We start from the raw sequence: 25,191 nt of genomic DNA, 5'->3' as shown, positions 1-25,191 counted from the left end.
ATACTTTTAATCAACAAGACTGTTATTTGCAAATTAGAGGAGTCGGATGAATCATAAACTGAGGGGTCTGAGTTGGAGTCTGAGGATGTATGCACCGATTCCACAGCCCTGGTTTCAGGGGACCGTGTACCAGGCTTTCAGGTGTCCGTGCAGTGTCAGCTCCTTCCTTTTCAGCAGTCATCTCATTTGCTGACCACTGTTGTAGTTTGTTCAATATGCAATGCAAATTGCCACAAGATTCCTGCTTATCTTACCTCCTACTGTCTCCAGCTCAAATTCTACCTACCTTCTCCATAGGACAGAATAGGCTGCTTCGCAGAGTATTCAGCAGTGCACCGATCAAGGACAAAGAGTCACCTGAAGTTATCGACAAAGATCATTTTTGGTGACATTCAGAATGCGTATGTAACTTTAGTTAATCGTACAATTGGCCAAACCTAGTTCATTTGATTTAGCTGCCTGGACACATGCAGACCGTCCTTGAAGACAGCCCAGCTGGATCTGAGCTTTACCATGAGAGCGGAATCACCGATACGGTATTGCTACAAGGTTGCTATGCCATAATCAGAAGGCGTAAAACCAACTGGCTGCTTTAGCTAAGGTCACAATTTGACCTACATAGAAAAAAATTAAACAAACCTTTTAGTGATCCTGTACTAAATCACGGTCACAAGCAAACTGGTGCAAAGGTAGCATAGTGTGCAGCCTCGCTGCAGCACTGTAAACTGATTCTAATGGGGAACTCCTGAACATAAGAGGAGCTGTACAGTACAGATGTCCAGCTATGCCTTCCCCATCTGAAATATACAGTAGCTAATTCTCTTCCACCCCCATCTTCTAACCATGTCATAAAACTGCTTCTGCACCAGAGGCTGGATGTGATCATCTGACTTTAGGAACCTGCTAAAGTGAAGAAAGTTCTACTACTGACAAATAGCAGTGGTACTGGATGTGAAGGGCTGCATAATGTACAGCTTTTAACATGTTAAGATTACAACAATATGCTACAGAAACATTTTACAGAGTTTTCTAAGTATTTAGTTCTTGAACTGAAGCAAAACTGGGCTATGGAGCAAAACATGATCCATAACACCAAACCAAATCTATTACTGAATTGGAAAAAAAGGGAAGTTTAGTATTATTGACTGGCCTAGTCAGACTCCTAACTTAAACTCAACAGAAATGCTTTGGAAGTTTGTGAAATTGGCATTTTATGCACTAAAGCATAGATTTCTCTTAACCTCCCTGGCATTCTGATTAATTGCGGCGCACGGCCGCGGGAGGGTTTTTTTATAGTTAATATTTTTTTTAACATGTAGCTAGCCTAGCACTAGCTACATGCTTCCCCCCCCCCCCCCCCCTCCCTTCGCTTTCCCACCCACCCCTCCAATCACCGCCGGGGCAAATACCCAACAGGAAATCCCGTTCTGAACGGGATTTCCTGTATGGGCTTCCCCGTCGCCATGGCGATGATCGGAATGACATCATGACGTCAGGGGGAGTCCCGATCCACCCCATAGTGCAGCCTGGCGGTGATTGGCCAGGCTGCGCAAGGGGTCTGCGGGGGGGCCCTCTTACGCAGCAGGTAGCAGCGGAGCGGCTGAGATCAGAGCAAACACACAGCTAGCTGCGTGTTTGAAAAAAAATTATGCAAATTGGCCCACCAGGGCCCGAGCAATCCACCGCGGTGTTACTGGACGAGCTGAGCTCACCCGTAACGCTCAGGTGGTTAAAGTAGTTTTTCAACAATGTGAAAGACCTGATGCCAAATTATATGAAGGGTTTGGTTGAAATTGTAGGGGTTAAGGTGGCCGTACATCTAGCGATGTATGGGCAGATTTGACCAAGGGACAGCCGAAAGACAATCGGAGGCCGTGGACAGGTAATGTATACTTAACACAGGGCACCGGTGGGACACTTACATTAGGGGGACAGCGTTGGGGGTTTTGTTGATTGTCAGGAAATTGCACACCGTTCTTGCCGCACATCCGATTGAGCAAGTCTGCCCAACATCTTGCAGCATGCGTGATCGAGAATGCGACTAATTTTTGTCCCGAAATTGGTCACATTGTTGGTAGGGCATGCACTTGGCGGCACCGATTTTTATCCATTTCAATTGTAATCTGATCGGATGGTCAATCGGCCACCTGTGGTGCTACCAGTTAAGTTGAAAAAGAAAATTAATTTTTTACATCTATGGAAGAGATTGGAGCCTAACTTAGTATCATTCCATAGTCTACCATGAATTCTGCTTGGCCACATTTGGTCTTTGCTGAATTTCACAGGGAACAGAAGAAAAATTGGATTAAAAGCCCTGGAAATTTTTTGTTTGTTTGTTTTTATGGAGTGCTAAAGAAGATAAGCCTCCTGGGAGAAGTGATATGGTACCCTGCTGGAAAACTAAGAATAAGTCCTGGTGAATGATGTAAAGTAGGATCAGAGAAAATATCACACTGTATGGGAGGCCATGGCCTTGGATCAAAAAATGAAGATTGTTACAGTTTTTGGAAGACAATAAATTGCATCGTCTTAGATTATATGCTTCAAATAGCCTGAATGGAAACTACAGGAATCATACAGATTATATTATGATGACTAAAAGATTTAAAAACGTAATAATGCAAACTAAAACTTATGTGGTGCTGTTAAGAACCACATCACAGCTCTTTGGTAGCTAACATTAAGATTCTGTTGAAACTAATAAACACATCTAGTAACAGAAATATACTGTATGATTTAACCACTTGAAGACCCACCCTTTACCCCCCCTTAAGGACCAGCGCTGGTTTGATTGATCTGTGCTGGGTGGGCTCTGCAGCCCCCAGCACAGATCAGGGTGCAGGCAGGGAGATCAGATTGCCCCCCTTTTTTCCCCCCTATGGGGATGATGTGCTGGGGGGGTCTGATCTCTCCTGCCTGCTGTGGGTGGCGGGGGGGGGGGCACCTCAAAGCCCCCCTCCGCGGCGAAATTCCCCCCTCCCTCTCCTACCTGCTGCCTCCCCCGGTGATCGGGGCTGCACAGGACGGCTATCCGTCCTGTGCAGCCAGTGACAGGACGTCCCCTGTCACATGGCGGCGATCCCCGGCCGCTGATTGGCCGGGGATCGCCGATCTGCCTTACGGCGCTGCTGCGCAGCAGCGGCGTACAAATGTAAACAAAGCGGATTATTTCCGCTTGTGTTTACATCTAGCCTGCGAGCCGCCATCGGCGGCCCGCAGGCTATTCACGGAGCCCCCCGCCGTGATTTGACAGGAAGCAGCCGCTCGTACGAGCGGCTGCTTCCTGATTAATTAGGCTGCAGCTGGCGACGCAGTACTGCGTCGCTGGTCCTGCAGCTGCCACTTTGCCGACGCACGTTATGAGTGTGCGGTCGGCAAGTGGTTAAAGCTGTATAAAACCCTGACCTAATATTCAATAAAAACATGTTTTCCTACTTTTTATATCCCATACAGTTATCATATTTGCTTTTGTGCATAAGAATTCATATTCATTTAGAAATTACAAGTTCCCAAAGTACGTTTTTATTGCTCTGAGAGCTGACTTTGCATTTTATTCATAACAGGTTTATTCATCTTTTAACCACCCTGGCGTTCTGATTAAATCGCCAGGGTGGCTGCGGGAGGGTTTTTTTTAAATAAAAAAAAAACTATTTCATGCAGCCAACTGAAAGTTGGCTGCATGAAAGCCCACTAGAGGGCGCTCCGGAGGCGATCTTCCGATCGTCTCCGGCGCCCAGAATAAACAAGGAAGGCCGCAATGAGCGGCCTTCCTTGTTTTGCTTATATCGTCGCCATAGCGACGAGCGGAGTGACGTCATCGACGTCAGCCGACGTCCTGACGTCAGCCGCCTCCGATCCAGCCCTTAGCGCTGGCCGGAACTTTTTGTTCCGGCTACGCTGGGCTCAGGCGGCTGGGGGGACCCTCTTTCGCCGCTGCTCGCGGCGAATCGCCGCAGAGCGGCGGCGATCAGGCAGCACACGCGGCTGGCAAAGTGCCGGCTGCGTGTGCTGCTTTTTATTTCATTAAAATCGGCCCAGCAGGGCCTGAGCGGCAGCCGCTGGCGGTGTTGGACGAGCTGAGCTCGTCCAGACCGCTCAGCTGGTTAATTTAAGCAGAAATACTTTGAGTGTCTGTCTGTGTTCAGTAGAGTCTGCACAGTCAGCGAATGTGTCACATTGCTCACTTGATACAATTAAGTAAACACAAGATAACATTATCTCCAGTTCTGATTTGCCCAGCTTTCCCGACAGGGAACTTGTAAAGTCCTGTGTTTAACCCTTTGAATGCTGTTCTAGTAAAAAATGCAAATGGTGGTAGTATATAATATGCTGTAAATAATCTTTTAGAGCAGGAGTAGGGAACCTATGGCTCGGGAGCCAGATGTGGCTCTTTTGATGGCTACATCTGGCTCAGGTACAGATCAGTAGGGGTTGATTCACTAAGCTACACTGCTCAAGCAGCTCAGCATAGTGTGGCAGTGCAAGTAACATTTTCAAAGTAAGCACGCTACTGCTGGAGCATGCACTGCTAACGTACTCACATTCCCCCTAAAACTAACGGCCGCTCCAACTGTCCCACTCTGGACCCTGTCAGGTCCACTGACTTTGTAGGACAAGATCCCTGCACTTTCAATGGCCCAATATGCTGCCTGTCTCTTCACAGGCAGCATATTGGGCAAAAGTGCTGGGATCTCGTCCTACAAAGTGAATCAACCCCCAAGTCAGCTAAGTAATTGTACAAGCTGTTAGTTGGTATGTCTCCTGTCTGGCTCTTGGGGAAATTGCTGATGTGGCTGAAACTCCAGAGAAGCTGAGGACGTGTCTGACACTTCCGCTGCTCGGCGGATCAACTGTATACACATCACCATGGCAACAGGGACATGAGCCCTCTGCGGCACATGCACACTGTCCCAGTTTGAAACATATGGTATGACTCTCACGGAAATACATTTTAAAATATGTGGTGTTTATGGCTCTCTCAGCCAAAAAGGTTCCTGACCCCTGTTTTAGAGCAAAGAAGAAATGTTGGGTTTCATTCTGCTTTAAAGAGACTCCGTAACAAAAATTGCATCTTGTTTTTTATCATCCTACAAGTTCCAAAAGCTATTCTAATGTGTTCTGGCTTACTGCAGCACTTTGTACTATCACAGTCTCTGTAATAAATCAATGTATCTTTCCCCTGTCAGACTTGTCGGCCTGTGTCTGGAAGGCTGCCAAGTTCTTCAGTGTTGTGGTTCTGCTATGAACTCCCCCTTCCAGGCCCCTATATGCACACGGCCTGTGTATTATTTAGATTAGAGCAGCTTCTCTCTTATCTTTTACAAGCTGGATAAATCGTCCTCTGAGCTGGCTGAGCTTTCACATACTGAGGAAATTCAGACAAGGGCAAAGCTGTTTGCAGGAAGAAAAGAGCAGCCTGAAACTTCAGTGCATGAGAGATGCAGGGGGAAAGAAACACACAATGATCTCTTGAGATTCAAAAGGAAGGCTGTATACAGCCTGCTTGAGTATGGATGTATTTTCTATGTGTGGACATACTGTACATCAACCTACTTCCTGTTTTGGTGGCCATTTTGTTTGTTTATAAACAAACTTTTTAAAACTGTTTTTAACCACTTTTAATGCAGCGGGGAGCGGCGAAATTGTGACAGAGGGTAATAGGAGATGTCCCCTAACGCACTGGTATGTTTACTTTTGTGCGATTTTAACAATACAGATTCCATATGCAATGTTACTGCTTCAGTAGATTAGGCATTAGATTTGATATAAATATTGAATCAATTTAAATTGTGGGATTTATGATTGATATTGCAATATTTATTGCTCTTTTGTGAAAAAACAATGAACTTCGATTCGATAGTGTGGAGTCGGAGCATTTTTTGGGTACCTGGAGTCGGAGTCAGGAAAAAATGCACCGACTCCTAATGAATTTAAACTGTAATTAAAATAGAAAATATAACCTTTTCTATTTCTCAGATAAGTCATCATAAACAATTTATATATACAGTAATAGCTGTGCTTAGTCCACAAAAATGAAATAAACCAATCAAAAATAGTTACTTGTGCTGCTTCAATAAAGCAGTCCCCGTATTTTTAAAGTCAGATGTACATATCTGATTGTGACTGTATATATGTGTACACAGGAATCTCTAAAACCCCATCTACACCATACAATTTTTTGTTCGATTCAATCAGACATGTCTGATCGGGATTCGATTTCGATAGTGTGGTCGAATGTCATTGCAAAACTATGGCAAATCGATCTCACTACCAATCGAATCGAAACCCGATCGGACATGTTGGATTGAATCAAATCGATTAATAGAATCGCACAAAAAAATTGTATGGTGTAGATTGGGCTTTATATATACACTAAATAACATCTATGCTGTTAATAAAGCCTAATGTGTAGCCGTGTCACTAATCGAGATGGTCAATGATGGAAATCTGCGCTGATGCTGGTTTATGCAAATGTATGCACTCCCTTTCCTCATGAAATCAAATAATTTGGTTTGATGACTTTGAATTAAAGGGTACCCGAGACAGATGAAAATAAGTGTTTTATACATACCTGGGGCTTCCTCCAACCCCCTTCATGCTAATCAGTCACTCCATGTACCCACAGTTACATTGCCTAGGGCCTGATAGATGTTCTTTGTTCCTGTCTGTACCTTCTACAAGTACTCTTACCAAGGACTAGTTTTAGTCTATGCCGGATATCCAGGTAAGCCAAATGAGCCAAAAACCATTCCGGGTACAACCCCCCGTTGTACTTGGCGAAATAAAAGATTCTGATTCTTATTCTGGGATTGTTTAAAAAGGAATAAATATGGCAGCCGCCATATCCATCTCACTTCAGCTGTCTTTTAAAATTCCTAAGCGTTGGCAGTTAAGAGATGCAGTTCATGTTTCACACTTTCAATCAACAAGATTGTAGTATGCAAATTAGGAGTCGGAGTCGAGGAGTCTGTCGGTGGAATCCTAACCTGAGTCGGTGGATTTTTGTACCGACTACACAGCCCTGCTTGCAGAGAACTTGAAGTACAGTCCTGACTGAAAAAAATGCTACATTTAGTCAACCTAGTTCTATAGAGTGGAAATTGGGACTGTCTATACAAAGTGAGGAAAAGACTAGGTGCTTTTGAGATATGAGAGATGTGAGTGTTAAAGGGAACCAGAGGCCCCAGAAAAAAGATTCTATCATACCTGGGGCTTCCTCCAGCCCCATACGCACGGATCGCTCCCACGCCGCCATCCTCCGCTTCCTGTATCCGGCGGTACGGAGTCCCGTAGTTTCAGCCAGTCGGCGGCAGCATGCGGTAATTTGTCCGCATCACAGGGGCTCCCGGCATACCCTTACGCGTGCGGCTGCATACGGTGCAGCCGCACGCGTAAGGGACTGGAGGGAGCCCCTGCTCATGCGGACAATTGGCCACGTCCGCCGGAAGTGACGGGACCCGGTACCGGCGGATCCAGGAAGCGGAGGACGGCGGCGTGGGAGCAATCCGTGCGTATGAGGCTGGAGGTAGCCCCAGGTATGTTCTTGGGCCTCTGGTTCCCTTTAAGCATAACTTTAAAAGTACTATAGCCAGCATCAATGCAGAAATGTTTACGTTTGTTTTGGCGCCGCACATGCGTGAAACAAATTACATCATGGAAGGGGGGGGCGCTATGCATATGATCCTGTCGGTGCACTCTGCATACAAATGTAGCTTTTGAAATATAATGGGGCGGAGCATCGCACCACAAACTTATTGTCCAAGTGTAAAACTGGCCTTGATGATCCTTATGGTGATGGAGGATGGTTGAGGTTTGATGGAGGTAATTAAAAGAAGAAACTGCATAAAATGGATCTTCTTCATCATAACTGCTTACATAGATGATGTTGGAGAGGAAGGTTGAGGGAAAGAGAAGAGGGTAGTCTTGGACTGGGCACAAAAATGATTAATATCTTGTCTTCACAAGCTCCAAACAGGAGCTTGTGAGGACTTGTGGCAGCTAATGTCTGGGATAAAGAGGACAACCTGAGGAGAATTGCCTACTGGAAATTTAGTGACTGATTAAGGAGATAATTTGGGGAAGCGAATTTGGAATTAATATATTGTGAAGGAAAACTATTGGTTTAACATCCAACAACTGTGTCCATTCAACTATAAAATACCCAGTTAGGTCATGTTGACCCCGATCCACTGAGGGAGTATAAACTGCTAAAAAAGACAAAAGCCTGACATTTATATTTAGCATTTAACTAACGTATAAGTCTGTTTATTTGCTTTTAATTAAATAAGTGATCAAGTTTCCTTTTGCTTGATGCCACATTTCTGCATTCAGACTCTTCTGCCACTTTTGTACTCCTTTTTCTGTTGTGGCATTGTAGTGCATGTTACCCTAGCAATGCACCTATTACTTGGGTAACATGGGTCTTGCTAATTGGACAACTCGCGCTACATTGCCTGCGGAAGTAATGGTAAAATTGCCATTCGCTCTCAGCACACCGAAAACTTACCATAGTTTAGTGCGTCATGGCCATGACTGTGGATATACCGTACTTCTGTTGCAAGATGGACATATATATATATATATATATATATATATATATATATATATATATATATATATATATATATATATATATATATATATATATATATATATATATATATATATATATATATATATATATATATATATATATATATATATACTTGTTATATGGGGATGTTATACTAGTTTTGTTTCCTGTGTCTGCATATACTTTACAATTTTCAAATTAAGAGGGACAAACACTTGAATTTCAATAGCAAGAATGCTATTTTCTGTAAGAATACAAAGTGAAAACTGTACTCAAAATGTATTGCAACTACAGAAATTACTTTGAATTTTATTTAGCAAATCCTGGAGTTCTCCTTTACGTTAGCAAAATGAAAGTTGTGTTCTGTTTTACTTATGTTTACTTAGGTTTCCTCTGCCTAATGCTATATTTTTATTGATTTTTTTTTAAAGAATAAAAGTACAATTTTAAAAGTATGTAATGTACGAAATAAAGACTATGAACTCGCTGACTATTTCAAGTAATTCCATATAAAGGTAGTGTGAAAGTGTCAAGTTATCAGGAAGAGTGCTAACTGTATTCTGCACTGATTGCTCATATTTAAAAAGCAATTGAACACCACTTAGTTTATGTCAGAATTATGTTTGGACAGTCACCAAACACATGAAAAGATTAAAACTACTTTTTGTACCATTTTGTCTATACTGGTACAGTTCCACAAACAAGTTCCACTTCCTATCATATCTTTTAAATTTTACCTCCATAGTTTGACTGAATTGACAATATGCCAGTAACAATGTAGTATGCAAGTAAATGTAATAAATGTTTGTCTTGTATGTGGCCCAGTATAAGTACTGTTAACACAGTGTACATATAACAGCTATGCAATCATGACTTGATTGTCATCATATTCAGCAGTAGCCAAATCCTGAGTATATCTCAACTCCTTGATATTTGACTATTTTATGTTGTAAATCGGAAGCCCTGAGTACAAGTTGACTAAGATAACAAGTATGAGCATTTGCCTCCAGTATGACCATGTCTATCTCTACCCCCTCCCCCCTCCCCCCATAGGAAGTAGGGAAAAGCGCCCCTCCTAACCATTACGGGTATTTCCCAGCCCCCTCATATCAGGAAATACAGCCTTTTTCTACCCCCAGTCAGAGATTGGTGCAGGTAAGCACATTGTAACAGGTTAAAATTACCTGCATGTCAGCCCCCAATTTATGCTTAAGGGGATACTGTAGGGCGGTCGGGGGAAAATGAGTTGAAGTTACCCGGGGCTTCTAATGGTCCCCCGCAGACATCCTGTGCCCGCGCAGCCACTCACCGATGCTCCGGCCCCACCTCCAGTTCACTTCTGGAATTTCAGACTTTAAAGTCTGAAAACCACTGCGCCTGCGTTGCCGTGTCCTCGATCCCGCTGATGTCACCAGGAGAGCACGGCGCAGGCACAGACCATACTGGGCCTGCGTAGTACGCTCCTGGTGCCATCAGCGGGAGTGAGGACGTGGCAACGCAGGCGCAGTGGTTTTCAGACTTTAAAGTCTGAAATTCCAGAAGTGAACCAGAGGCGGGCCCGGAGCATTGGGGAGTGGGTGTGTGGGCACAGGATGTCTGTGGGGGACCATTAGAAGCCCCGGGTAACTTCAACTAATTTTTCCCTGATGCCCCTACAGTGTCCCTTTAATTCTAATTACAGCATGATTCAGTGTTGGTTAAAAGAAATCTCATCTAATATTGATTTGTCATTCAGCTGGTAGTTTTCTGCATCCTGTTGGAAACCTCAATTGGAGATTTGATCAGGGCTGTGGAGTCGGAGTCGTGGAGTCGGGCAATTTTGGGTGCCTGGAGTCGGAGTCGGGAAAAAATGCACCGACTCCGACTCCTAATGAATTTGTAACTGTAATTAAAATAGAAAATATGATAAAATGTTCTATTTCTCAGATAATAGTCATTAAAAATAATGTATATATACAGTGTGTGTGTATGTATGTATGTATGTATATGTATATATATATATATATATATATATATATATATATATATATATATATATATATATATATATATATATATATATATATATATATATATATATATATATATACATACACAGTAATAGCTGTGCTTAGTCCACAAAAATGAGATAAACCAATCAAAATTAGTTACTTGTGCTGCTTCAATAAAGCAGTCCCCGTATTTTTAAGGTCAGATATACACATCTGATTGTGACTGTATATATGATGTGTACACAGGAATCTCTTATATATACTAAATAACATCTATGCTGTAAGACTAAAGCCTGATGTGTAGCTGTGTCACTAATAGAGATGGTCAACGAGATGGAAATCATTCTGCATTGATGCTGATTTATGCAAATGTATGCACTCCCTTTGCTGATGAAATCAAATAATTTGATATGTTATTAAAATTTGGTTTGTTGACTACAAATTAAAGGGTAACTGAGACGGATGAAAAGTAAAGTTTTATACATACCTGGGGCTTCCTCCAGCCCCCTTCAGGCTAATCAGTCCCTCGCTGTCCTCTACCACCCGGATCTTCTGCTATGAGTCCTGGTAATTCAGCCAGTCAGCGCTGTCCGGCCGCATGCCGCTCCCACAGCCAGGAACATTCTGCACCTGCGCAATAGTGCTGCACAGGTGTAGTATGCTCCTGGCGGCGGAGTGTGTGCATGCGCACTACGCCTGACTGACTCAAGTACCTGGACTCATAGCAGAAGATCCAGGTGGTGGAGGAGGACAACGAGGGACTGATTATCCTGAAGGCGGCTGGAGGAAGCCCCAGGTATGTATAAAACTTTAATTTCATCTGTCTCAGGTTTACTTTGTTACACAGTAGTACTATACTCTACATATGCACTCCCCACAGAGCTGCAGGGAATCCACTGAGAATGCTGTGCACATTGAACACAGAGGTGTTGTCTGTTTACAATCTCCTCATTCCCCTGCAGAGTATCTGCACATCATTCTTACATGTACCCACACTTACATTGCCTAGGGCCTGATAGATGTTCTTTGTTCTGGTCTGTACCTTTTACAAGTACTCTTACCAAGGATTAGTTTTAGTCTAAAGGGAATAAATATAGTAGTCTACATATCCTTCTCACTTCAGTTGTCTTGTAAAATTCCTAAGCGTTGGCAGTTAAGAGACGAATTTCATGTTACATACTTTTAATCAACAAAATTGTAATATGCAAATTAGAGGAGTCGGAGTCGGTGGAATCCTAAACTGAGGAGTCGGAGTCGGTGGATTTTTGGACCGACTCCACAGCCCTGGATTTGATATAGATCTTTTAACGTCTCTATATGATCTCCTCCAGTAGGTACATAGCTCCCCACACATTTCCTGACTTGTAATCAAACCCTTCTCAGAATATAGAATGGGCAGCGATGTTGGAGATGTAAACAATCTACAGGTTCATAACCACATATATCGCAGACATGCAAGAAATTAAAATTCTATTGGACTAAGAGCGATTCCTCCAGATCCTTTGCCCAAGGATCAACATTAATAACACAATAGACTTTTTGGGGGATAATTGATGATGATTCCAGACCCCATTTGGAAAACACTGACAAGCATAGCAAAAATGGCAGCTACAGAAAAAAAAAAAATAATGAAGTGAAAGAGCACGTACCCAGTAGTATGTGATGAATGGCTGAAAGCCATGTCTGAGTTCTTTGAATTAGAAACCAGTACTCTTCCTATGATGCTAATGAAGAAAGGGATGACAGAAATGTACAAGGTAGGTATGGGCACAGGTCAAAAACAAATCAGCTTGATTGATGTGGTAACCAAAATGAATCCACTGCGCTCCAATCCAGAACACTTCTCACAAACAAACGTCAAGCTTCCCCAGAGTGCAGCTTCTATCTTACTTGGGAACCAGTAAGAGGCTGTAGAAAACAGTAAGGAAGGGGAAGAAAAAAGAAGCGCTCTCTGGTGCATTAACTTTTAATATTTGATTTGCTTCCTTTGCGCAAATAAAATCACACTTACAGTGTAAAAATGATCCGCCGCCGCTTGAGACCGACCGGTTCCCCCGCTACTGGCCATAGTGAGGAGAAGCACAGGACGGATTTAACATCCAGAGGACGTGGGGATCTGCCTCTTCAGTGTGATAAGTGCACTTCTCTATTTTTACACTGTACGTGTGATTTTATTTGCGCAAAGGAAGCAAATCAAATATTAAAAGTTAATGCACCAGAGAGCGCTTCTTTTTTCTTCCCCTTGATTGATGTGGTAGTTTTTCTCTTCCAGTGTTTTTTTTTTTGTTTTTTTTTTTCTTTAATGCTTGCCACCACCATACTAACCTTACTCGCCGCATCTACACCCCCTTCCCTTTTTCCATTACCCTGAGTGAATCTGTGTGTATGCAATGTAAGTAGAATTAGAAACTATAATTAAGCAAGTTATGATGGAAAACAAATTCTCATCATAAGGAATATGCTGATGAAGCTAATCAATTTCAGTTGAGATATTGACACGGTTGATGCTTGAGAAAAAAAAACCAGACTATATAATAGGCCAAGATCGTTTAGATGAGGAAGGGTATACAAAGCTCTGTATACCAGAGACTGGCCCTTGTTATTGGATCTGTCATGCATGCAACACTGCCGTGAAAATGTAAAGTAATCTTGAGCCAGCAGAGTATTAAAAATATATATATATACTACATGATCTGGGGGGATAGCCAGATCAGGTAGAGCCTGAGTTTTGTAGAACACAAAAAGGTGTCCACTTATAAGTATAATTGTTCTCTTTGAACTGCAGACTCTAATTAATCAATTACATGTAAAGATTGGTTATTGGATTTTAGTGTGTCCATGCTGAAAGCTGTGCAATCTCATTAGGGTGGCGTTAGACATTAGTTATGCTTGTCTGTGAGAAGTCATGTAGAAGGATGTGACCAGCTTTATCAGCTGATCGATTTGCATAGCTCTGATTTGCTATGAACGCATTACCTTTACCACATGATTGTGACCAGAAAATCAGAGGCTTCTAAATCGATCAACTGGTCAGCCTCGTCACATGCTTTGCCATGAGTTCTCATAGACCTGAATATTACTAGTTGAGTACTTGCCTCACTATCGTTGCCTACTGCACCTGATGAAGTTGAAGTAGGAAAAAAATACATGAACTGATACTTTTTTTTTATATATATACATGGGAGAGCTCATGGCCAGGAGGGCTGCCCAACAAACACGCAGTTCAGCCTCCCATGTGAAAAGGGGTCTTACAGTGCAAGTCCAAGGTAATGCTGGGCTAATGCTATGTGCATTTGCACCTAAAGTGATGTCCACTTATCCTAGTGAACATCTCTTGATGCTACCCCTAGACACTACTGATTCAGACAGTATGAATACATCTGGCTAATGGCAAAACAACTGAAAGGTTTACTGGCCAGCCAGCATAAGAAATACATTTCCTTTGTCATGCTATGGTCTGAACTAGAGCTGGTGCCTAAATCTTGAGCTTTTCTGTGTCCATAGAACTGAGTCCTAAAAAAAATACCTGGTGGGTCCTGTATTGCAGGGGTCCCCAACCTTTTCCAGGCTGGGGACCGCTTACTGACCAAATTTTTCTCCGGGGCCCACAGGGGAGTTATAGTGGATAGTGTTATGCGCAGCGGGTTACGGGGGGAGGGTGGAGGCTGGGGTGCGGCGGCATAGCTAGCATAGTTGCCCCGGTATAGGGGGTTTAGTATCCCCAGTATGGCTAGTATAGTTACCCCAGTATAGCTAGTATAGTGCCCCAGTATGGGTAGTATAGTGGCCCAGTATGGCTAGTGTAGTGCCCAGTATGGCTAGTATAGTGCCCAGTATGGCTAGTGTAGTGCCCAGTATGGCTAGTGTAGTGCCCAGTATCAGTGTTCTCCCCAGAAATTTTTTCCTGCCGGGTGGCATGAAAAAGTAGCCGGGTGGGACGAGATTAAAATGCAGGGCCAGAGATTCTGTGTGCAGGAGGAGGTGAGCCAATGACGACAGCCGGGTGCTCACCAAAACTAGCCGGGTGGAGCACCCGGCTAAAAGAGCCTGGGGAGAACACTGCAGTATGGCTAGTATAGTGCCCAGTATAGCTAGTATAGTGCCCAGTATGTGTAGTATAGTGCCCAGTATAGCTAGTATAGTGCCCAGTATGGGTCGTATAGTTCCCCAGTATAGCTGACCCTCCGCTCCCCCGCGGCTGCCGCTACTGTTACCTTAGCTGGCGGCCGCTTCCTCTTATATTCTCCTCTCATGCGTGTGCTATTTGGATTCACAGCAGTGCGCGCCACGGCTGCTGTGATGAGGCAGGAAGCAGGACAGCGGTTCCCCTGGTAACGGCGATACACATCGTTGCTACAGGAAGCCGCTGTCCTGCATCCTGCCTCATCACAGCAGCCGCACACGCGTCAGAGAATATAAGAGAGGAAGCGGCCGCCAGCGAAGGTAACCAAAGGGGGGGGGGGGGGGCGCAAGAGGACAGACCCGTGGCCCAACTGACCAGCGGACCGGTGGTTTGGGACCCCCACTGTATTGGACAGACTGGCTCAAAAATTCCATATTAATTTGGCCACCTCTGTTGTAGTGAATATGTTCTCTGCTGTATTGCTCTAGGAATTAAAGTCAAAGCATCAAGTTTTTTTTCATTGAGTCTATTCAGTTTGGAAGACGTTGTTTTTGTGGGAAACATCAGTTATTGCTTCTAGAAAGATTTTCTAGCGCTGCCCCTTACTAGAATTATTGTGGTGGAGGCTGCGCTACTCCACACTATTTCTTTACAATTTGTTAGCGGTAATAAATGTGTTTTTTGATGACATTTTCTTCTGAGTTTTTTTCCCCCCATATTCATATTATTTGTTTTTTATTTTATAAAGGGCCATGCACTGTTAATCCGAGAAGTGGATGTAGAGAAGGTGTCCACATTTGATCATCCATACGTAGACGCAATAAAATATCTCTGGAATGACCCTGGAATTCAAGAATGCTATGACAGGCGACGGGAATATCAGTTGTCTGACTCTACTAAATAGTAAGTATTTTGTCCAATCAATAGGTCATTATACTAAATTATTCCCAATACCTACTTTAATGTTTGTGTCCCCCCCCCCCCCCTTTCCCCCCCCCCCCTGTTTTTAATTTAATCTTCTTAAAGGGAAGGTTAACGGTCTGTCATAAAAAAACTGAGTCTTCCTCCAGCCCGTGGTAGGCAGGAGGTGCCCTCGGCGCCGCTCCGCAGGCTCCTGGTCTCCTCCGGCAACGCACCTGGCCAGGCCAGCTGCCAGGTCGGGCTTCTTGTGCACTCCAAAATTCGCCTCACGGCGGCGCACTGACGTCATCTGACGTCCTCCGGGCTGAACTGCGCAGGTGCAGAACTACTGCGCCTGCGCAGTACAGCCCGGAGGACGTCCGATGACACCAGCGCGCCGCCGTGAGGCGCATTTTGGAGCGCACAAGAAGCCCGACCTAGCAGCCGTCTGGCCAGGTCAGGTGCGCCGCCGGAGGAGACCGGGAGCCTGCGGAGCGGCGCCAAGGGCACCTCCTGCCTGCCACGGGCTGGAGGAACCCCTAGGTAAGTGTAGTGTAGTGGGGGTGTCTCCCTTGCAGGGAAAAAAATATAGGAGACAAATACGGGAGCCCAATAGTGTAGTATATTAGTATGCAATTGAAAAAAGGAATTTCAATAAATTACTACTCACAAAAGGAGGTTGCAAGGGCAACCAACCGTAGGAAGCAGGTGGAGACCATAAACCCGACTCCACTTTGGGTAGTCCCAGCCCGGGACCTGGATGTGGTCGCTCTCCTTGAAAAAGTAGGGACAGGTGTCCACTGTGGGGCACCCACAGGTGGTCTGTCACCACCCCTCAAACACAGATTGTTTGGGGGTATAGCTATGCACAATTTAAGGTAAATAGGTGCCCTGGTTGAAATAAAAGCATATAAAAACAGCTTAAAATCGAGGAAATAATATGAGGTGGCTTACCTCAATAACGAAATTCTTGTATATGACAAAAGATTTTTATTTAGCACAGGCAACGCGTTTCGCGGGTCCAAGCCCGCTTCATCAGGCCAATAAAAGTATTGTAGGCACTTTTATTGGCCTGATGAAGCGGGCTTGGACTCACGAAACGCGTTGCCTGTGCTAAATAAAAATCTTTTGTCATATACAAGGATTTCGTTATTGAGGTAAGCCACCTCATATTATTTCCTCGATTTTAAGCTGTTTTTAGATGCTTTTATTTCAACCAGGGCACCTCTTTACCTTCAATTGTCCCTAGGTAAGTGGATTTGTATTTGTATTTATTTAAGATAGACCGTGTACCTTCCCTTTAAACATTCTATCCTAAGTGGAGTCGCTGCAATCCCGCCACAAAATAGAGAATAGAGAAAAAGCCCAGCAAAGTTCCGGGGCTCACAGGGATTTACTTCCTTCAAGAGGCAGAGCTTTGAGCTGTAGCTCTGCCTCCTCCGCAGTCGATCTCTGCCGATCGCCACCACCTCCTGCCCATCTAAGTCTTCTTTCACTGAGAGGGGAGGAGGAGGAGATTGATTGCAGAGAGGCAGAGCTACAGCTCAAAGCTCTTCTTCTCCAGGGCAGCACAATCTGCGACCTGCAAAGTCGTGAAACTTTGCAGGTCTGTTTCTCTATTAAAAAACACTTGTTTTGCGGCAGGATTGCAGCGATTCCTCTTAGTATATAATGCTCAACAAGATTAAATTTAAAAAACAGGGGAAAAAAAAATAGAATTCAGAGTCTCTTTATTTATCATGGTTTCAGCATCAGAAACACTTTGTATATCCATATATTGATATGTAGCCCTGCCCTCCCAGTGATATCACAGCCTAGGCTCTTCAAATATGCGGCATTGTCCTCCCAGTGCACTCTGGGTGACCAGGTATTTCTACTAGCTTGGGTACACACTGTAAACCAAGATTCCGCAGTGGTGCACCTGTCAGCAGTTAAGATTTGCCACCTGTAATGGCAAAATGTAAATCTGGGTGAGAAACCCTGGCATGGTGGTCACCTGCTAAAACACATGCCTTTCATGTTGTGCTGTAGAAATGATTGCTAAAATGTGCTACGACAAGTTATTAGAAGAATTAGAACGCTCTGTACACATGCTTATTTCATGTCACATGTCTGTTCAGGTAAGCTTTAAGAAAAGGGTTAAAGACTGTTCTGTATAATGACTGTAGAATAATTTTTAAAAGCTTGCAAGAAAACGACGTACTGTTTGGGTTGATATCTGCACACTCAGAAGTGATTCTTAAAGGGAACCTTAACTGAAAGGGATATGGATGTTTCCTTTTAAACAATACCAGTTGCCTGGCAGTCCTGCTGATCTCTTTTGCTGCAGTAGTGTCTGAATCCCACACCAGAAACAAGCAAGCAGCTAATCCAGTCTGACTTCAGTCAGACCACATGTTTAGCTTCCCTTTAAAGAGGAACTGTCGCGAAAATTGTAAAATAAGTACATTTCTTCAGTGCCTGTGCAGTAAGCCGTGGCCGTGATTGACCTTGACGCAGGCGCAGTAATGGCGACCTCGAGGTTGTCCTGTGCAGCGGCAGAGAGCGGAGGTGACAGCGTGGAACAGTCTGCTGCAAGGGGCTGGAGAAAGCCCCAGGTGAGTAAAACAGATTTGGGTAAAAATCGCCTGATGATTCCTTTAATGACAGGATGCTAGACCATTGAATAGACTTGCAGGAAAACCATATACAGTATTGTATTATACCTTATGTTTGGAAACAGTTGATTATTTTACATGGGTAATATTAAGGTGATCAACATTTTAATTGGGGTGAAATCCAGTTTTAAGAAATAACACAGATAACTAGTGGATTGACTTTTGCTGTGACATGGAGTACAATACACAAAATGGGCATGTAAGGAGATGAAGGTTCACTAAATTGCTTTAGTGGGCAACATTTAACAACCTTGAAATAATAGAAAGGAATTTATAGTTCAGTAAACCATCAGGGTGGCTATGAAAGAGGAACATATTTGTTCAGAAATAGCCAACTGTTCTTTTGCATCTCTGGAAGTTTAAATTGATCTTCTGGCATGTGCTCCAGTGCCCTTGACACCAGCAAGCTAAAGACAGCAATGCCCATCACATGAGATTTGCTTCTGAAGTGGATACTACGTGGATAGTGGATAGTACGTTGCAGATTTCTGCAGCACGCATCTGATTCCCCCGCAGTGTAGTACATAGCTGCATCAGGGCTTCCGCATTGTCCCAGAAGTCGACCACGGGGAGGTGCAACAGGAAAGCCGGATGCAGAAAGCATCCAGCTAGTGGAAATGTGCCCTTAAAAAGACAGACAAACACTTATATATCGCTTTTCTCCTGGCGGACTCAAAGCGCCACAGCTGCAGCTACTAGGGCGCGCTCTATAGGCAGTAGCAGTGTTAGGGAGACTTGCCTAAGGTCTCCTGCTGAATAGGTGCTGGCTTACTGAACAGACAGAGCCGAGATTCGAACCCTGGTCCTCCTGTGTCAGAGGCAGAGCCCTTACCATTACACTATCCAGCCACCTTAAAGGGGAACTTCAGCCTAAACAAACATACTGTCATTAAGTTGCATTAGTTATGTTAATTAAAATAGATAGCTAAGATAATCTCTTACCCAACCTCTTTTAAAAGAACAGACCAAATGTTTGTGATTTCATGGGGGCAGCCATCTTTTTCATGGGGGAGGCCATCTTTTTGGCTGAAAGGAGGTGACGGAACATAAGACAAAGTTCCAACTGTCCTGTGTCCTGATAACCCCTCCCAGCTGCTCGCGCTAGACTTCAAATCTCAAATTTAAAATTAAAAAAATCAAATTTGCGCCAAAACAGCAGAACCACAACAACATCAGAAATCCCATCATGCTATGCACAACATCAGGGGGAAATTGCCCGGGCAGTTTTCTTCTGTGCAGCTAAAAATGAGGCTTGGGTAAGAAAAACAAAGTTCTGATGCTGTGAAACTGTTAAAGAAACACCAAGCCTCTTCAGTGCTGCTGAGTGGATTTCTAGTCTGGAGGTTCACTTTAAGGTTGTCACTGTACTATTTCAGGGGGGGGGGGACAACAGAACATGCTGGCAGTGAAAATGTTATTGAAAAATGTTCATTGTGAATTTCTTTTTAAATCTTATGTAACGATTTACATACATAGACAGCAAAAATAAATAAAATACAAAGATATACCATTGACAGCTCATATGTTCATTGTGAATTTGTTGCCAGCAGCAAGTTTCAAAAAGTTTGGGACAGGGATGCCCTTAAAATTTATTTTAACACTCTTGGTTGTAGAAGACCAAATTGTGCAGTTTTGAAAGTGAAATATCATCCAATTCTTACCCAATATCCAGATGTAGGCTTTCAGCTACTGAACAGTTTGAAGTCATTTGGCATATATTGTCTCCTAATGTGCTAAATTCTTTCCATGAGTCCATTCTAGCAGGCCAGTATAGCGCACAGACCTTTATAACACAGCCATGCAGTGGTAATACATGTAGAATGCAGTTTGATGATTTCTAAGCAAAGCCCTTCCTGAAAAATGTATTTCAAACTGTACAGCAATATAGCAAACCCATTCTTTCTCCTCTTTATTGCAGAGGATGTGACATTCACTATTTCAGAAAAGCATTTCAAAATTTGATTCAGCAGCCCACAGTACCATGTTTTTGCTTATCTTAAGAGCTTGAACCCCAGGAAGGTGGTTGTTTTTGAATCCTGTCAAAGTATGGTTTGTTCTTTGCAGTTGTGGATGCAGAGATAAACTTAACAGTGAATGGTTTGGGGAAATGTTCCTAAGACCATACAAAAATGTCCACTACAGAAGAGGAGCTGGGGCCTCAGATGGCACTAAATTAAAGAAAGACAGAAATGTACGTAAGCGCTCACAGGGAGTGGAAAATTAATAAATTAATTTGTAATTTATAAGAGTCTTGTAAACACCAGTCCATACACGGTGGAGCGCTGCCTGACTATTAGTGAAAATAGCTTTTTGGATACAGAACAAAAGTTGGATAAGCGCTCAAAAAAGTCTCCTATTAGAAAGTTCAGATATAATCAATGATTCATAGGATCAAAAGGCATCACAGGGACATATTCCCCCCCCCCCCCCCCCCCCCCCCCAACGTGGAGAGACTCACCGGACTTTGCGGCCTGAAAGGGCCCGACAGCACCTTAGGGGTATAGGCCACTCCTCAGCCTCTCTGGCAACCTCCGGAATGCTGCACTCTCCACTTCCAGCTTGCTTGGCCAATTTCAAGCGGATGCCACCTCAATGCAAAAACAGAACCGCACATAGCGTAAAAGTGCTAAAGGGAATAGTCCCACTTTTATTAAAAAACTTAAAAACAACAGGCACAGCCTGAACGGGTATATTCTGGCGGCTACGCAGGAGTGGGGGACAGCAACAGCTAATTGCTAAGTGCTCTATCAGCCCGGCGTCTCCCCACCTCGTAAACCTGCGGACTCCTGAGGAGTTGCTTAGCGACGAAACGCGTAGGGTGGAGCTACGGAGCGGCGCAACGTCTGACACGACTGGTCTGACGCGCCGGTTTTGAGTTACACAGCGGGGTCCGCAGGTTTACGAGGTGGGGAGACGCCGGGCTGATAGGGCACTTAGCAATTAGCTGTTGCTGTCCCCCACTCCTGCGTAGCCGCCAGAATATACCCGTTCAGGCTGTGCCTGTTGTTTTTAAGTTTTTTAACCCTCCTGGCGGTATAAAAAAATACGCCAGGAGGCAGCGCGGCAGTTTTTTTTTAAAAAAATTTTTCTATACGGGATTTCCTGGAGGGCTTCCCCCGTCGCCATGGCGACGGGCGGGATGACGTCACTGACGTCGGGTCGTCATTGGGAGTCCCGGGCCACCCCTCGGGCCAGGCAGCGCACGGGGTCTGGGGGGGGGGGGCCGCGCGCCGCACCGTATAGCGGCGATCGGTCGCGCGGCGGCGGCGATCGGGGTGCTGGCGCAGCTAGCAAAGTGCTAGCTGCGTCCAGCGAAAAAAAAATTAAACAAATCGGCCCAGCAGGGCCTGAGCGGCACCCTCCGGCGGCTTACCCCGAACTACGTTCGGGGTTACCGCCAAGAAGGTTAATAAAAGTGGGACTATTCCCTTTAGCACTTTTACGCTATGTGCGGCTTCTGTTTTTGCATGGAGGTGGCATCCACTTGAAATTGGCCAAGCAAGCTGGAAGTGGAGAGTGCAGCATTCCGGAGGTTGCCAGAGAGGCTGAGGGGTGGCCTATACCCCTAAGGCGCTGTCGGGCCCTTTCAGGCCGCAAAGTCCGGTGAGTCTCTCCACGTGGGGGGGGGGGATATGTCCCTGTGATGCCTTTTGATACTAAATTAAAGAGATTTATGGCGTTCCAGTATTGACTCTTGGACTTTTCCTTGCAACCATTTTCTTCCAGATACTCTGAATCTATTAATATGTACCAAAGATGAACCCACTCCAACCTGAATAATTGTAATTACCTTCTGTTTTAAGAAGGCAAACATGTTTTTCATATCCTGTTAGTAAGACCTGGTGCACACCAAAACCCGCTAGCAGATCCGCAAAATGCTAGCAGATTTTGAAACGCTTTTTCTTATTTTTCTGTAGCGTTTCAGCTAGCGTGTAGTGGTTTTGGTGTAGTAGATTTCATATATTGTTACAGTAAAGCTGTTACTGAACAGCTTCTGTAACAAAAACGCCGGCAAAACCGATCTGAACAGGCGTTTTTCAGAGCGGTTTGCGTTTTTCCTATACTTTGAGGCAGAAACGCATCCACAATCCAAAAAATGCCTCATGCCGGGAGTATGCGTTTCTGCAAAACGCCTCCGGCTCTGGTGTGAACCACCCCATTGAGATACATTGACCAAGCGTATCCGCAGCCGCAAGCGGCTGCAGAAACGCTGAAAAAGCAGCTCGGTGTGCACCAGCCCTGAGTTTTGCTAGGTACTCTATACCAAAAATTACATCCTCATCCTCAATTTCTTTGCAAGATTTCACCAAACATTGTTAATCATAAATTGTTGTATTGCCCATGCAGTGCCTTTAAATAGTGGGGTTTCCATCCCCACTCCTAATTGTGTTACTAACCTACTGCCAATGAATCTAGTTGTGAGATGCTCTACTGGGTGTTTGTTTTTCTTTACTTGTCTTCATCCCACATAAAATGTTTAGTATTCAGCATTCTGTATGTTGTCGTTGTGATTTTTTTCAATTAAATACAGAGCTTAAATTTGTAAATCCTCTAATTTTAACTTCTATTGATTTAACTTTTTCACTTTATAATTTTGTATGTCTTTGCTTTGTTTTGGGAAGCAATTTTACTGGTGTCTTTTTACCTTGTGCAAGTACTACTCCCTTTCTTGGTTCTCTTTTACTTTTTACTGATTTGAATCTAACTTCATGGTTTCACAGAGCTGCATTGTAGACAAAGTCACATTTCTAAGTTAGTCACATGCTTACTATGCACACATAACCTCTTGTGTGCTGGAGACAAGTGAAACTATTTATGGCAAATGAGCTGCTGGCCTTATACAAGCATGACTGGAGCTGTTATTTCTTTTTGTATGGCTTATTTCATTTAAAAGTTTATAAAATAAATCTAGATAGAAGCTGTACAATAAACCATAACAAGTGTAATGTATTCATGCAATAAAGCCATGTAATAGAAACTTTTAACATAAGTCTATGCTACATTTAAAAACACAATGAAAATAAGATGCCAGGGCTCTGCTGACTTGTACTTTACTGCTGTGACCTACAGCAGCTCCATTTGCTGAAGTAATCGGATGCAGTATCAGAAGTAATCCCTAATGACTAAAGCCTCGTACCCATGTCTAAGGACTGCCACCCAAAGGGATAAGCACTGGAAACCTTGGGCAACAGTGTGGGGCCAAGTTCTCTACAAATGTCAAATTCAGTCTAACACGCGCTGAAAATTATAAACAGTTTTATTCAGTATTGATTCATTCAATAAAACTCAACTCACGCCTCATCCTATTCATTCCATACCATGCAACCTAGCAGAAGGGCCCTTCTATATATACTTCTCTCTAAATGTGCACATAAAAAATGAAAAAATGAAAAATTCAATTAAAAATTAAAAGGTCAAAATCAAAATGATGAGTATTAAATATGAAGTTCACAGATGGGTAAAGATGCTCTTGATTAAACTTATATTATGCAGGAGAAAATATAGCGTCTGTGAATGTCCATAAAGTGCAATCCTTATACATTCAAAGTTCCAACTTACGATACCACAGAGCCTCTGTTCTCAGTGTGATCTCTCATTAAACACTGTTGTTGATCTCCCCAGAGCTTCTTGGTAGTCTGATTTATTGCCCCAAGATCCGGCGTGTTTCCACGATAATGGCAGCCCTCAGTTTATGCGTCTTGCCAGGCGGAATAACCGCCGAAGATACGGGCCTCCTTGTAACAATTACTCCGTGCGTTACTAGCATCCGGGTGCGGCCTGCGTCACTTCCCGTTGTTAAACACCGAGGTCCGCTCGCCACACTTCCGCTTAGTCAGCTGTAGTCCACGCAGTAGTTATGGGTGACGTCACCAATCCGGTCTCTTGGATCTCTGCGTACAGACGGCCGTTGCGCGCTCCGCGGCTCGTCTCTTGTCCAAGGCCAATAAGCTTGTTACAATTCTAATAAATAGATCAAAACCTCTACGCGTTTCTGCCAATCAGCGTTGGCCTTCTTCAGGAGGGTTTTCTTGTCAATCTGAGGCTGCCATCTCTCGCATCGCTTTTATATGTCCAACATGGTCGCCTCCTCTCAAATTGATGGGGTCAAAGGTCAAAGTTTCAATAGCGTTATTATACTAAACAGATGTTTATCCATGTATTCATGTTTATTCCATGTTCCACTTTAGAACATTACTCTCTTAGATGCTGCTTAGCTAGTACCTAAATAAATTACTTAAATAAATTACTAAAATCTCAATCTCCACCCACACTTGTGCAGCCAAACCTCTTTCCTCCACTTATCTTGTTATGGCAAGCACCTTGTACATTTCCAAGATCTGATTTCTCCTACATTACCTTTTAAACATATAATCACACTTCATACACATTACTTAAAAAATGCAAATAGTTCCATTTCACTATTGAGTCCCTTAGGGATCAGTGTGTCCAACTGGAAAATCCATTTTGATTCGTGTCTTGACATTTTGTCTATATAATTCCCTCCCCTCTCACTGCGTTCCACTACTTCAAGACCAAAGAAAATAGTCCCCCCTACACAGCCCCCATGTTCTTTATAGTGCTTGGACAACGGATGCCCTTCATATTTGTTCTTAATATTGTTGAAATGTTCTCCCACCCTCCTCTGAAGGGACCTCTTGGTTCTCCCAACATATCTTTTCTGACAGGGACATTGTACACAATAGATGACACCACATGAGGTGCATGTCATTGAATCCCTAATTCTATATTTTACAGAGTCCAGTGCCTCAATCTCTACTATCCTGCCTGGGTTTCTAGTCTTCTTACAATTAAGACATATCCCACATCTGGTAAAACCCCCTTTGCCTCTCCTAGCACCATCCCTCCCCCCCCTCTTTCTTTTCATTAGCTGCTGTGGCTATAGAGAGTCCCAAATTGGGTGCCCTCCTAAATACCATCTTTGGAATA

At 43.8% G+C, this 25,191-nt stretch overlaps 1 protein-coding gene across 1 annotated transcript in view; it reads left to right on the top strand.

The window, feature by feature from the left end:
* LOC137518620 (guanine nucleotide-binding protein G(q) subunit alpha) overlaps positions 1-25,191 on the top strand; it is a 169,227-nt gene that overhangs the window by 109,531 nt on the left and 34,505 nt on the right. The window contains exon 3 of the mRNA XM_068236718.1: positions 15,435-15,589. Within this exon, the coding sequence (XP_068092819.1) occupies positions 15,435-15,589 (155 nt within the window). The remainder of the gene's footprint in view (positions 1-15,434; positions 15,590-25,191) is intronic.

This window comes from Hyperolius riggenbachi, chromosome 1, assembly GCF_040937935.1.
Source record: "Hyperolius riggenbachi isolate aHypRig1 chromosome 1, aHypRig1.pri, whole genome shotgun sequence".
Taxonomy (NCBI): domain Eukaryota; kingdom Metazoa; phylum Chordata; class Amphibia; order Anura; family Hyperoliidae; genus Hyperolius; species Hyperolius riggenbachi.
The sequence above is the reverse complement of the archived record's forward strand: the minus strand, read 5'-3'. Positions and strand labels throughout refer to the sequence as shown.